This window comes from Schistocerca nitens, chromosome 6 (assembly GCF_023898315.1).
Source record: "Schistocerca nitens isolate TAMUIC-IGC-003100 chromosome 6, iqSchNite1.1, whole genome shotgun sequence".
NCBI lineage: Eukaryota > Metazoa > Arthropoda > Insecta > Orthoptera > Acrididae > Schistocerca > Schistocerca nitens.
In genome coordinates this window covers 477781204-477796599 of record NC_064619.1, presented here as the reverse complement: position 1 = coordinate 477796599, position 15396 = coordinate 477781204, and the positions used below count along the sequence as shown (strand labels likewise).

Below are 15396 nucleotides of genomic sequence, written 5' to 3'. Positions count from 1 at the left end.
CTTTCGTCTTTCCCTCTCCTTCCCTCTTTCCTGATGAGGCAACAGTTTGTTGCGAAAGCTTGAATTTTGTGTGTATGTTTGTGTTTGTTTGTGTGTCTATCGACGTGCCAGCACTTTCGTTTGGTAAGTCACATCATCTTTGTTTTTAGATATATGTTAAATAATTTAGTTAGATGTGAATGTGCTGAGGTGAACTTCTTTAGCCAGAAATTTGCTATTTTATCTTTTCCAAGGGCTTTCCAATTGTGCGTAAAATTAATTGCTCAGGTGACTTCATGTTGCAAAATTATCACTTCAGGCATTTGTGGTATTATCTTGTATGTGTCTGTTTCTGCTTGTATCCACCGTGCATGTCTGATGTTGTACCGGGTTTGACCATATGTTGCTCTAGAAGTGTTCCATGTCTTTTATGTTTGGTGGATTGTCTATTTTAATGTGTGTGTTATCTATTGTCTGGTAAAATTTCTTTTGGTTTGTGTTGAATGTTTGTTTTTTTTCCTTCTATTTTCACTTTTTTTGTATCTTCTAAGTCACTTGGCCAATGCTTGCAATTTCTGCTTCTTTACATCTAATTGCTCTATCGCTTCTTGTTGTGAGATTTTACCTAACCTTTTTTGTTTTTTGTCTGATGTTTCATTTCTTATAAATTGTGTTAGCTGTCCGATGTCTTTTCTCAGTTTTTCTATTCTGATCTGTAGCCTGTTGCCATGCTGGTTTTGTGGGTTTTTTCTGTGTGTTGGTTTGTTCTGATCTCTGCCTAGTGTGTATATTTAGTGTAGTGAGTGCTCCTACATAAACCAGTAGTTGTAACTCTTCCATAGTTGTATTTTAATTTATTTTGTTGTGTATGATTGTGTTGATAGTTGTTGTTGTTTCGACTTGTGGGTTATTTGGTGGTCTATGCAAGAATGGTCTAATGTCTGTATTTGTGTCTTTGTATTCTATATATGTTAGCTGAAATTTTTCTTCTATATTTAACATGTGTGTCACTTCATGTTCTATTTGTGCTTGTTCTGGTGGCTGCCTTAAGATTTCGTTTTCCTCTGATTGTTTAATTGATGCGTGTTGTTCTTTGTTTGTTTGCTCTGGGATGTTTGAGTCCATTACTGTATTTTCTTCTTCTTCTTCTTCTGATTGCACATTATTTTGTTCCAGTATTTGTTGTACTTGTTGTTTGATGTTTTCTAATTCTGACTGGGGTATCCTGTTATTTTTGATTATTACACGGATCTGATCAGCTAGTCATTGTTCTTTAAAAATTTTAAATCTGGGTATCTGGTAATAAATGTTGTGTATACTTGTGATCTGTATCCAGTTGTGTTGGTTCCTAAGTTTATTGCTTGGTAATAACAGAACATGAGGCGTCTGTTAACTTCATCTGACCATCTCATCCTCTGTCTGTTTTCCTTCTAGAGTGGTTGCAGGAAGCATATGCAGCAAAACACCTCTATTTGGATTTAAATCATAGTGGTTTGTTCTTTTCGTCGCCTTTTATGACTGGCAGAACATACCAGAGGCCTATTCTTTTCCAGACCTCCACGGGGTTTATTATTATTATTATTATTATCATTATTATTATTATTTTCTTTTCTTTTCTCCCTCATTCTTTTCTTTATATACATTCCAATTGTTCATTAAAAGGTGTAATAGAAACTGATTGAGCTAGTAAAGTTTATTTGCACATTCACGATGACCATAGCCAACTATTCATCATTCTGAGGTGTGCTGAGAATCCTGCATCAAGAGGATTGAAGCAGACAAGAATAATTTACATGAGCAGAAGATGAGAGATCCAGAACCAGTATTGTCATACCAATTTCAATGCACAATGGTGGTAACAAGAAAAAGAAGTACGTAAATTTAAATGCTGAATATCTATATTGAATATTGAGGGTCTGTTGATCCTAATGCCAGTTAAAGTTCACTCGGGCGTACCTTCCAATTTCTTTCAATTATTCTTTAAAAATTTCCCTTTTAATTATTTAAGCAGCATTTTTAAATCATTTTCCAACATATATCACATTTTAGTCCCCCCGCCACAATTCATCCCTCAATGAACAGCTTGTATTAGCTAGGAAGGAACAAGGATGTGGCATGAAAATGGCCCTGGTTTCTTCAAAGCATCCATAAAGACATTTTCCTTAATCAATTAAGGAGAATAAAGAAAACCTTCATATAAATGATCTCACAGAAATTTGAACATTGCTCCTACTCAACTGAAGTCAATTATCTCATCCACTAGACTAGCCAGTTTCAGAGCCATATATCCACAGCTGAAGGGCTTTTGAGATATCCCTATGCATTCAAATCCTTAAGGTACAATACCCATGTAAGTTATTTATCAGATGTGAGGCAAAGAATAATAAATCACTTTTTAAAACGGTTTTATGGGTAAATTGCTCATTTTGAGAGCAGATAAAGTAAAAAATGTCAACTTTAAAACAATGACATGGTTGATAAGAAAAAAAGAAGAAACTGGACTGAAGATGCTGCTACTAACCCAACTCTATCAAAACTGACAAGTAATTGCTGCAAGGAGAATGAGAACCATAAATTACAAAATTATCCATAAACAATATTAAGACACTTTCAGCAGGTACTATGGAGGCTTTACCGTTAACTGGTAGAGCAATGGATCTCTGAGGGACAAAATTCTTTTATTTAAGTTTAAGTATCTAAGTATATCAGATGTATATAAGAAGAGAGGGCATTTTCAACATTTTGGAAGAAGAATGCAGTAACTTGACTTGTGGAGCTGTACAAGAATATGATGCCTCCAAGTGCTATCACAGACCAATTCTGGATTAAAAAAAATTACAACTGCATAAGAGAGAGTGGTGTCCTGCTGTCTACAGGAAGTTCACATTTTCATGGTTGGAAAAATGCCTTCTGAACCTATACTGGAGGAGTAAAGTAGTTTTGTGGATACTGGGAATCACATAGGACTCTCTCATACTAATGAGACCAACACTCCCTTAGCATTTGTTCTCCAGTGCATTAATATACTGTTCTGCATTCAATGACATCCAGGTACAGTTTGCTGGACCTCAGACTCTGCAGACAGCAGATCCAATATAAGACATGAGCATTCCACATTTCACTGTTGTTCAGAACCGAAGTTCCAATTCTAAACTGCCACAGTCTCTGACAGCAGTAGAAAACTGGATCCTGGTTGTCAGTGGCCATTATCAGAGTGTAGTACACCATCACTACGTAGGCTCTTACTCCAACTGTTGTCAACCTTCTCCAGGAAAAAACGTCGTCTGTAATGTGCCATTACGACCATAAACCCTTACATTGGCATCTCAAATTTGTGGGGTTAGTAGAATGTTCAACCAAACCAAGAAACTTGCCAGACACTCTTCTCCCTATTTTCTATTGCTGTAGTTTAGGCCTTGTGAGTTCACTGCTGTGAGATACTTTGTGACAGCAAGGCAATGCTCCTTGCTCTGCAAACAGCATGCCTCAATTGCAAGATTTATCTCAAGTGTACTGTCACGCGTCCAAACGGTGTAAGTAAAAGCTGAGTAGACTGGGAGAAAAATGTGCTGTTAACATATATTTGTACACACATGGAGAACCTGCCATCATGTTTGTAGTAAAAGGGATAGGAGCCACACTAGCTACAGAAACAATCACTCTGAACTATATTGTTAGCCAACTTAAAGCCATCATTTATCATTTATGAAGGCTTTAATGTGAATCACAGGAATACCAGCAGATTTAGAATGTGTCTTATGAAGTCGAGCATATGGTGTTACACTAGGAGCTCCACTTTCTTCATTTATTTGCTTTGTTTACACTAATATTAATGGATACAAAGTGATAGATATTTAGTCTCAGTACCGTATGAGAGAATCAGATATTGACTGAAGCCAATGTGTAAAAACTGTACGTGCGCGCTCTCTCTCTCTCTCTCTCTCTCTCTCTCTCTCTCTCTCTCACACACACACACACACACACACACACACACACTTAAAATGTTCAACTGTACATCAATATGCATGATATCATGCAGTATATACTCTTACAGTTCATATAACCTAGCAGTAACATTACCTCATGTTCAAAGAATTTGTCCTCCAATGTTTTTTCTCCTGGGTTGTTCCCTGCACCTTCGAATAAAGCACTGTATTCCTGAAGAAGAAAAGAATACAGCTAATTTCAATATTATAAAAATTATGTTCTTTTTCTACTACCCCAAGTAACAGTGCACAGGGCTCAAGTAACAGAAAAAGTTAAAAGTATATTATTTCTAAACACAATGAAAAATTTGTATAGGATAGACTAGCATGGAGAACTGCAAACTAGTCTTCAAACTGCAACAACAACAACAACAACAACAACAACGTAACTATATTGGTTAAAAACACTGTTAGGATGACGCAAGCCAAACTTAACTTTCAAGAAGGTAATTAAAGTACCTTTCCACACCTGTGTCATGTCCAAGAATACGTTAGAATCATTTTATATGGTGTTCATAAATGTGTCAATCTATCTCTGTTTTTAGAACATGTTATTGTTTAATATGTTGGGATTTTTTCATAGTGTTTCCTGCTCCTCCAAAGTTTGAAGAATGGTTCCAATTTTCACCTCAAATTCACTCTCTTTAACTTCTCACTCTGCTTCTAGGAGCAATAATTTCCTATGTTATTAGCTTCTTTTTTCCTTTGTCTGCACACTTTTTTTTTTAATTCTAAAAAGAGGCACACTTATGCGGTTGAATAAGAACTCACTCCAATGGAATTAGGTGCTAAATAACAAGACAAGAACTAGGAATAATCAACTGATCTGACAGTCAGTTCTTCCATCCACTGAATACCTTTTTATAGCACAGAACGAACAACCATTCACCACTGCAATGCTTTAAGGTAGCTTATTATACTATTATTTCCTTTGACAGCATTATACTGTCCTGTAAGTGATTTAACTATTTTCATAAGCTTTTTGTTACCACTTACAACTGTACCCCACATATAGAGAGAAGGAAAAGAACACAAACACCAGAAAAGTCTACTGTGGAATGTATGGGATGTAATTAGGTTTCTATGGACATAGTCACACTATAAAAACAAGGGAAATGTAAAATTTGTCAGCCTGATGGCAAGTAATTGTTCTGCAGTCAAAATTGTGCCTCTTTTTAAAACTGGTTTCCTTTTATGTCAATAAATGAGACCAATGTTTTAACAGTGGTTAGATTCCACCCATGAAGAGTTAAAGACAAGAATCTCTTTCACATCCCAGAAAGTGGTCAACACATTTCCAGCAAAGGAAATCTGATATATACCTCTCTCTCTCTCTCTCTCTCTCTCTCTCTCTCTCTCTCTCTCTCTCTCTCTCTCTCTTTTCTGCAACTCAATCAGCTTTCACAGCAATTTTGTTACTGGTATAAAGTGGTGGAACCACTTATCATTAACAAATTGCTAAACGAATTAGCTGTATCGGTCAAATGATTCAATAACAGTGCCACACTCACCTTGTTTGAAACTTTCTCATACTTAATTCTGATGTAAATAAGTTCTGCACTCTTTCTTTTGATAAGCCCATGGCTTGATATGTCTAACTACAATCTGTGAAATACCACTTTGTGCACTTCCTCCATGTTTTCATCTGTGGTCGCTTTCTTGGGATACTGTTCTTGCGTATTCAAAAGTAAAATCACCTCTGAATACAATCACACTTTTCAAAACAGTTGAAATAAATTGGCATGACCTACAAAACTTAATGAACTATGAATGAATATTTATAGACAATAAACCAAAATAAATAATTTTATAATTGGATGATGTTTCTTGTTTATGAATGAATAGTAGTAGCAGAGTAGTTACCAGAGAAAGACGAAGACTACGAAGCAGACTGTCCAACCTCTGGGATAAAGAATTGAAGACAGTTGCAAATTTCAACTGGCAGAAAACAGAGAGGCATGGAAACATCTACTAAAATTTTATTGTTAGTTCAAGATTAAAGAGGATTCACCTATTTTTTAAAAGGACGAATTAGCTTAACAACGGAAGGAAAAAATAAACCATATGAATGAAATACGCACAATATGACAACTTTAAAAAGCCATATAAAGAATATATTCCACAGAGAAACTTAACACCTTATTTGCACTTTGCACGACAGATATCAATGTAACAAAAATGTGTCATTAATACCAATGCCATCTCTGTAGTAACAGCTAAGAACTTTTCACATTTTCCTTGTACTAACTGAAGACATCAACAAGCTTACAAAAGCCGCAATTCACTCCACATGAAGTAGTCCTGAAGCAATAAGAAGGACTACCATTTCAATTCTGATGCAGCAATCCTTGTAAGTTTTACAGTTTCCCAAAAAGTTCATTACCACCTGCTGTTATTACTTTGACATAATTCAGCCGGAACAAATTCATCTCCTAGAATTTTATTGTTGCCAAGACTTTGCAGCCAGATTGAAAGTAACGGGAGGAGGGAAGACGTTCTCCTTATAGAAGACATTTCCCAAAATGCTGTTTACAAGATACATCACACACTTTCCTGTAGCTCTTTTTTCTTTTTTAGTCCATTATGCCTCTGACTATAATCACTGATTAGTGCAAAATTTTATCTACTGTAATTTATAATTAGGGTGAGAATTTAGAATCTATGCCTCACTTATATAAATATCTTTTGTGTTTCTTTATTCTGGACAGTATTGTATGAGAGTTCGTGTAATGTTGTTTATCTTGCTAACATGTATAATAAATCTTACAGTTTCAATCATGCACCGCCAGCAGATTACTTTGCTAACAATCTCACTAAATTATCCTTAAAAGCTCTAAAATATTTTCAATCTTGGTAATTACTACTGATAACATTTGAAACGTTCAGACCAAAGATTTTCTTGAGTATGATACTTACAGCATAGTATTCAGCTACAGCTTTTACTTGTTCATAGTCATCTGCACGTGCCAAAGCAGCTAGACCGTCAGGATGTAGCTTCCCACAACGAGGATACAGTTTGGCACGATCATCCTTTGTTAATTCAGTGCCAAATGAATTTATTGTAATAATAATTGCTCGTCTATCTGCCTCAAACTGCAAGTCATACATCACAACATAATTTATATTGAAAGCCATCATAAATTCATAAGTAATAATTACAGAATATTCAAAATAAGGATTCAAAATACATAAAATAGTAACAATTTCAATGAAAACATAAAAAACCTGTGTCTAGTATAGTACGTGGTGCTCCTATTTATTTTTAGAAAGTCTGATATTGCAAAACTTGCTGCATTCAAGTGCTGTAAAAATTTGTATACTGGCACTTTCCAGCTACTAGTGCAAAAGTAGCCTTACAGTACCTCTGGAATTGGTAGAAAAACGTATCAGTTACCTCACAATTTTCCTATCACACCAACAGATATTTTACAGATCACTGGGATTCATGAATGTTGATGCCACTGTTGAGGAATTAGCAAAAATATGAATTGCTGGAAAAGTACTGCAAATATGGAGCACTTCACTGGAATATTTACTGGACGGAAATGGAAAAATTAAGTCCCATGCTTCCTGACAGAGCGTAGGGGAATGATGCGACTGGATAAAACTTCCATTCTGAAAACGGTGAGTGTCCTGGAGAAATCGGTGATGAAGAAACAAATGAATAACTGAGTGAAAATGTGTAGAAACTCACAACAGACCACTACAAACTGGTTGTGTGTGTAGGCATATTTTTAAAACAACAGGTACCATAATAATAATAAAAACAGCAACACCCTTTCTAAATGCCTAGGTTACATAAACTCTTTAGCAGTTGGAATAAAGCTTGCTTGTTGCTGCACAAAAACCATCTTCGCCATTAATTGTCTTCATGTAATGCAGAGGACGTGGTTGGATGGTCTGGGGAGGGGGGGGGGGGGGACACACCAAATAGCGAAGCCATTGGCCCATGACCTCTGGTGGCAGATACCAAGGAAGGAACATAAACATCACAATTCAGTCAAGTGGAATGGAAAACAGGCAAACAAAGAACCAAAAAGGAACACTGGTACAGCAGGAAGAGTAAAGAACAGGAGGACAGGAACGGTGGGAGCAGGGATGCCCCAGAAACACTACACAAGTTGGGTCACCAGCACAGCCACTGATTCTTCCCGATTCCCATACCATACCGTAATAATGACAATGGGGACAACACCAGGGGAAGCAGACACAAGAAAAAGGGAAATAAAATGGAGAAAGGGGGGGGGGGGGGGGCGGCTGGCCAGTGTGTACGCAATGCCAAGGCCTCCATAACCAATACCAACACTAACCAAGTGATACCAATTCCTGAAGGAAATTCAGATATTTAAACCTGGGAGGACAAACCATTTTCATGTAGAAAACAGAGGACAGACATAACCAAGCGAGGGTCATCTGCTAATACCCGGATGCAGGAAGGTGGGAGGGTATATCTAGTGTGAGGGGCCAAAAGACAGGGGCAGTCCAGCAAAATGCATATCACCATGGGGGGGGGGCTCTTCGTGGAGTAAAAAACCATGGGTCAACCTAGTATGGCCGATACGAAGATGGCAGAGGATGGTAGATTACTGCTGGGAGAGAAAGAGGGAAGAATGCCACATGGTGGCAGTCTCCTTGATTGTCTGTATTTTACTAGAGAGGCGGTAGTCCCCCCCCCCCCTCCTCCTCCCAAAAGAGTCAGCCCATGATTGAGGAAAAATGGATTTGATGTAAAGCCGCAAATCTGCAACTAGAAGGATCACGGAGAACGAGGGTGTAGGTGGCTGACCCCCTAGCCAGATGATCAGCCAGTTTATTATTTAGGATACCCCCATGGTGGGAAACTCAAAGGAATCAACTGAAGAAGCGGTGGATAACAGAGACCAAGGGGTAGGAGAAAAAACACTGAGCAAGAGCCTGGCAATCACTCATTGCATCCATAAACAACAGAATTCAGGTTAGGGAGGACTATTTAATAAAGCAGAGAACCCATTAGATGGCCATCAATACCGCAGTAATGACCCCACACATGGCAAGCAAGCGATGGTGTTCTGAACCAACAGAAGACATGAAGGCATATCCCACTCGATCAGTTGATTTAGAACTATCAGTATAAAAATCACTGGCATCCTGAAACTCCCATAAGATCGGGTGGAACAAACAATGCAACACAGTTGGAGCGACTGAGGCTCTCAAAACCCAGGAAAAACAGTTTGAATCCGGGACCGAGGAACTAATCAAGGAAGGGGGCAGGGGGGCAAGACGGGAGGGGGTGGTGATGGTGGTGGAGGTTTTGTTTTATCTTAGGGCACAAAAACAAGTAGGGTCATATAAGCCCATGTCAAAACTATAGAACACGAAGACAGAGTTAAAAACGGCTACACTTTAATCCCAATCCACAGAAGAGAAGACAGGTACAAAAAATTAAATGGCCTTCGCCAGATTGCTATGACGGGTAGAACATAAAACGCGGTGGTTGACAGCCCGCATGTCATTCGCTAAAATGGCTGATCACTCAGATGGCAAACATAAGGGCATTCTGTCAGCGAATGGCGGACCGTCAAAGGCTGAGTACAATGTGGTGGGGGAGCACCACTTAACAAACGGTTATGGCTAAAATCGAAACCACTTGCTGACAGACAGCAATACAGAGATTATCGGAGGGAATGTAAGAAGCAATGGGCTGAAGAACGAGGACTGCAGCCTTGGCGGCAGTATCAGTGGCCTCGTTTCCTGTCAGACCAATGTGTTCAGGAACCCACAAACATCACAGTGGCTCTATCAAGAGTGAGCAAGAGACAGCTTTCCTGGACCTGTTGCACTAAGGGATGGGTGGTGTACAATACACAGAAGCTTTGGAGGGCACTGAGAGAGCCGGAGCAGATGACGCAATTGAAAAAACTGTGTTGCCACATGTACTGCATGGCCTGATACAGGGCGAAAACTCTCCTGTAAATAGTGAGCAGTGTTCCGGAAACTGATACCGAAAAACATCGGTGCCAGTGATGAAGGCACACTTGATACCATGGTCAGTGTCAGTCTAAGAGCCAACAGAATACACAAAAGTACTATTGCGATGTTCCACGCAAAGGTTGTGAAACTGAAGGTGCTAGAACAAGGCTGGCATAGTGTCCTTAGGAAGCAAATGAACGCCACAATGAACGCGGGTCGCCGCATGAAGTCAAGGTGGTAAAGGGTTCACACCAACCGGGAAAGCTGCTGGAGCAAAAGCCAAAAGCGAACTCCAGGAAGTAAGAGAGAAGAGGGATGTGCCCCACACTAGTGATCAAAGGAGTCATCGAAGAAAAAGGCATAGGATGGGTGGCCACACATGGCAGACGAATGGCAGGCATATCTGCCGAGGAGAAAGTCACGGCGGTAGGACAGCAGTAGTTCAGTAGCTTCTGCACACTCTCAAATGGGCTAGTGTAAAAGGCGCCTGTGGCCAAATGGATGCCACAATGATTGATAGTATTGAGACAGCATAAGAGGGACAGATGTGCAGACGTATAAATGGAACAACCATAGTCTAATTTCGAACGGACAAGGGACCGTTACAAACGGATAAGGGAGGTTCGATCTGCTCTCCAGGAAGTACCACTGAGGACATATAGGACATTGAGGGACCCCACAGAGCGGACTGCCAGGTAAGACATGTGGGAAGACCAAGAGTGTTTCCCATCGAGCATGAGCCCCAGGGATTTCGTAGTTTCAACGAACGAAAGAGCAACAGGCCCAAGATGTAAAGATGGTGGAAGAAATCAATTGTGCCTTTCATACAAACAGTTTTGTCAAAGGAAAAACGAAAACCATTGTCAGCGGTCCACAAATGAAGAAGATCGAGATATCGCTGAAAATGCCACTCAATGAGACAAATCCATAGAGAACTGCCATACATGGCAAAATTGTCAATGAAAAGAGAGACGGAGATGCCCGGTGGGAGACAGGCCATTATAGGGTTAATAGTGACAACAAAGAGGACGACACTCAGGACGGAACCTGGGGCACACCGTTTTCATGGATATATGGGTCCAACAAGGCAGAACCCACGCTTACCTAGGAAACTCGGTCCTTTAAAAATTCCTCACGGAAACAGGGGACGTGGCCACAGAAGCCCCACATGTAAAGAGTATGGACGATACCAGTCCTCCAGCAAGTGTTCGTAGGCTTTCTCCAAATCAAATAACACTGCCACAGTCTGGGATTTCCACAGAAAACCATTCATGACATGGGTGGACAAAGTGACGAGATGGTAAACTACAGAACAGCATGCTCGAAATCCACACTATGCAGTGGTTACTAAATTACGAGACTCAAGCCACCATACCAGCCAGGCATGAATCATATGTTCTATCACCTTGCAAACACCGCTGGTGAGAGAAATGGGGCGGTAGCTAGAAGGAAGGTATTTGTCCTTACCAGGCTTAGGTATGGGTATGACTAGATTTACGCCAGCGTCTGGGTAGGTTCTGCTACATCTGAATGTGAACATCGTCTGGCCCTGGGGCGGAGGTTCGGGATGAGTTAGCGCATGATCTAGGTCCCTTCATAGTAAAGGCGGAATTGCGGCAGTCACAATTCTGAGAAGAGAAGGGTATCCTTGTGCCTTTTCCACTCCTTCCCGATGAAGGAGTGGAGGCCCAAGGTGTTTGAGATTGCAACATGGATCCACTACAATATCGTCTGCAACTGTCAGGCCGGAAATTGGGGAATAGATCTCAGTTCCAGAGAATCGCCGGAGGTTGACTCTCACGACTGAAGAGGGAGTGGAACTGTTGAAAGAACTAGTGAATTAAATCCAGCTAGCTTTTTTGCTATCCAGAAGACACTGTGCACACAACTGTTTATAATGAATGCAGTTTGCCATCATAGGATGACAATTAAAAACATGTAGAGCATATCTCTGCACACGAATTGCATCACGGCACACCTCTGTCCACCAAGGGACTGGAACACGGTGTGGTAAAGAGGAAGTGCAAAGCACGGAACGTCCTGCGGTGGTAAGGATAAAGTTTGTAAGATATTCTACCTGGTTATCACCACTGGGGAAATGATGTTCATCGAAGGTCATCAGGGAGGAGTAAGGCCCCCAGTGTGGAATCTGAAAGGAACGTTGATGCTCCTATGTTAAGGCAGATGAGGTTAAGTTGATTGAGAAAGTCAGCCAAGAGGGCACCTCTCTGACAGGTCCTGTGAGAACCACAAAGGGGATGGTGCACATTAAAGTCACAGAGCAGCAGAAAGGTGTGAGGTAGCTGCCCAATAAGCTGAAGAAAGTCTGCACTGGTAACATCAAATGAGAGAGGAATGTAACAGTAGGAAGTGAAAAGGTCAAGTGAGGAAGGAAAAGGTGAACTTCAACGGCTTGATGATGATATTATTATTATTATTATTATTATTATTATTATTATTATTTGGGTTGAGGGGGCACTCGACATCATGGTCATCAGCGATCTGACGAAAAGTCGACATGAAACCTCATGAGTGGGGATGAAGGCTGTCCCAACATGCGGAGCAGTTTATAACGTACTAAAGTCTGTGGCTCTTCCCCACCAGTTTAGGGATGATGCCTGACAGTTCACAAAATTTCACCACTCAGTTAAGACTGGTATCAGTATCCGCATGGATGGTGGGCAGATCTCCAGCGAGACCGAGGGCTGCCCTAATATCAGTATACAGGACACATATAGCCACAATATGCCGAACTGAAAGCGGCACATTACAAACTTCACAGAATGGTGGATCCTTCCCCTGGAGGAGGAAGCCATGTGTGAAAGGGCTATGCCTGATGCGCAGTCTGGTAAGCAAAACCTCCTTCCAGCGGTGAGGCTGACACAAAGTCCGCCAAGCCTTTGTGGTCAATTTGAGTGACCGCAGTTTGATGTCCAACACCTGCAACCCTTCAGTCTCCTACTGATGCATGATGCATCTGTCAGAAAATGAGATAATGGTGTGCAACGGGATGGGACATTGATGGACAGCACCATCCCAATATGCTTCCTTGGCAGCTTTGCCAGCCACGTCGTTACCCTGTACCCCAACAAGGCCAGGTACCCAGCAAAAGATCAGCTTCTTGTCACAGCATTGGAGCCGCTGGAAGGAGTCATGGATGAGCTGAATCAGCAGGTCTACCAGATACATTTGGTGAAGTGCTTGCAGTGCACTAAGAGAGTCTCAACAGGAAGAAAACTCATACAGTGATGTCTGTAAACCCTCTCCAGTGTCATCAGAATGCCATATAACTCAGCATCATAATTTGTAAACTGTTCTGGGAGATGCTCTTTAAAAACCCTATCAGGGAAAACCACAGAACAGCTGAGAACATTCTCCTGCTGGGATCTGTCTGTATAAGTAACGATAAAACTATAGTACATACTTAAAATATATGAAAACAAAGTTGTGAAAACCACATCTGGAGTACAACTTTTCGTGTACTGTATCAAGCGTAAAATCACTTTGGGCCTCTGAAGACACCAAGGTGGCAGTGGGTTCCATCCCTGGGTGTGTATTTTCATGCCCGAGAGATCCAGATCCTTGAGACAGCCCGTAGCACATATACCAAATGGCTGGGTCGCTTGGGACTGTTTCCTGAACAGTCGTTCGAAGGTGGGTTGGATCACTGAACTAAATGCCAAAGACTGAGGTGACACAGAGATTTTCAGCGCCTGTTGAGCCAAAAAGATACATCACCGACTCCTGAGTGGTGGCTCACTAGCCTCTACACACACTGAACTTGGATGATCCGACAGGCTCCAGTTGATATCCAAATGTCCTCATGGTGGACAGCATCTAACATCCGGAGGTAGGAAGGATGGGCCGATGAGTAGACCATGCCGCCATAGTTTAAGCGTGATCGAACAAATGCCCTATAAAACTGCAGGAGCCGGGACCTGTCAGCTCCCCATGTTTCTCCACCAAGGCATTTCAAAATGTTCGACAACCAGAAGCCCTTTGTTCGTAGGTCTTCAGGTTAATTTAGAGTCAAATAATAAACCCAAAAAGCACACAGTGTCTTGAAAATGTAAAATACGGTCCCCCATTGTAAGCTCTGGTTGGTTTAAACTCTGATGAGCACGAATCAAATTGACACACACAGTCTTCTCGGGGGAGAACCGAAAACCAGTTGTCTGGGCCCAGGTTTCCAGCCTCCTAATGTTCAGTTGTAGCTGCCTCGTCATCGTCTCAAGGTCAAAGGAAGAGCAGAAGATGGCAAAGTCATCCACAAACAGAGCATTTGACAGGGCGCCTGACTGCGAAGGAAGTGCCATTGATAGCAATGGCAAACAACGTGACACTGAGGACACTGCCCTGGGGCACACCATTCTCCTGAACAAAGCAATCAGACATTGCATTGCACATGCGATAACGAAAACACCGGTCTTCAAGAAAGGACTGGATCAGAAGCAGCAGGCATCCACCTAGTTCCTATTCATGAAGTTGGCGAAGGATGTTATACCTCCAAGTAGTGTCGTATGCTTTTTCGGGGCCAAACACACACAAACTAAATGGTTTTGGCATAAGAAGGACTCCTGTATCACCGCATCCAGTAGAATTAAGTTGTCAAGAGTGGAATAGTAGTGCCTGAAACCGCACTGGAAGCGGCTCAGGTGATCTCGGGACTCGAGCAGCCAGACGAGGCGGTGGTTGACCGTGCGTTCAAGAGTCTTAACCCCTCCAACTGGTAAGAGCTACACTCCGATAACTGTTAGGGGTACTACAGTCCTTGCCTGGTTTCCAGAATGGAATTAATATCGCCTCCTTCCAAGTCATGGGGTACTGCCCATCACACAAGATCTGATTGAAACAAGAGGAGCTGACCTTTCGCTTCAGGGCACAGATGATGAAGCATGGTATAATGGATCTCATCAGGTCCTGGAGCAGTGTCTCTGGCGTGTCCACCAAGACCGCGTTATTTGACAAGGCCATAAAAGAATGTGGACTACCCTTGCCTGAAATCCATCTTATTAATTACCAAACGTGCGCAGCGGAAGTGGACTGATTAATGGAAGTTGGGAATTCCCTCCAGGAATCCCTCTTCCGTTCTTTCATCACTCGCCTTGCATGTGCATTTGCAGACCGGAAGGCATGAAGATTGTCTTTGGTTGGACACTGTTTGAAGTTCCGCAGAGCTGTCCGTCTGGCCCTGATTGCCAATCGACAGGTACAAAGAACACACTGTGATAGTAAAGGGTGCGAGAACTTAACTTTCAAAGCAATTGCTTGCATGGTCATGGTAAGAGGGACAGGAGAGGAGTGGCATCTGTCATCAAGGAAAATAGCCACTCCTCCTCTAGCCCGTCTCCAGTAGTATCGTCCTTTCTGTATATGTGGTAGCCCGTAGTGCAGGTGCGTCTTTAAGATGCGTCTCTTGTAAGCAGATGCAGAAAGGTTTATCCTGGACCAGCAGCTGCAATTCTTCCAAATATGAGTGATA

General features: G+C 41.5%; 1 protein-coding gene across 1 annotated transcript in view; it reads right to left on the bottom strand.

Annotated features, from left to right (window-relative positions):
• Positions 1–15396, bottom strand: part of LOC126262616 (V-type proton ATPase subunit d) — a 63548-nt gene that overhangs the window by 16237 nt on the left and 31915 nt on the right. Inside the window, exons 5-6 of the mRNA XM_049959372.1 lie at positions 6882–7058; positions 4060–4137 (exon numbers count right to left, since the gene is read on the bottom strand). Of these exons, the coding sequence (XP_049815329.1) occupies positions 4060–4137; positions 6882–7058 (255 nt within the window). The remainder of the gene's footprint in view (positions 1–4059; positions 4138–6881; positions 7059–15396) is intronic.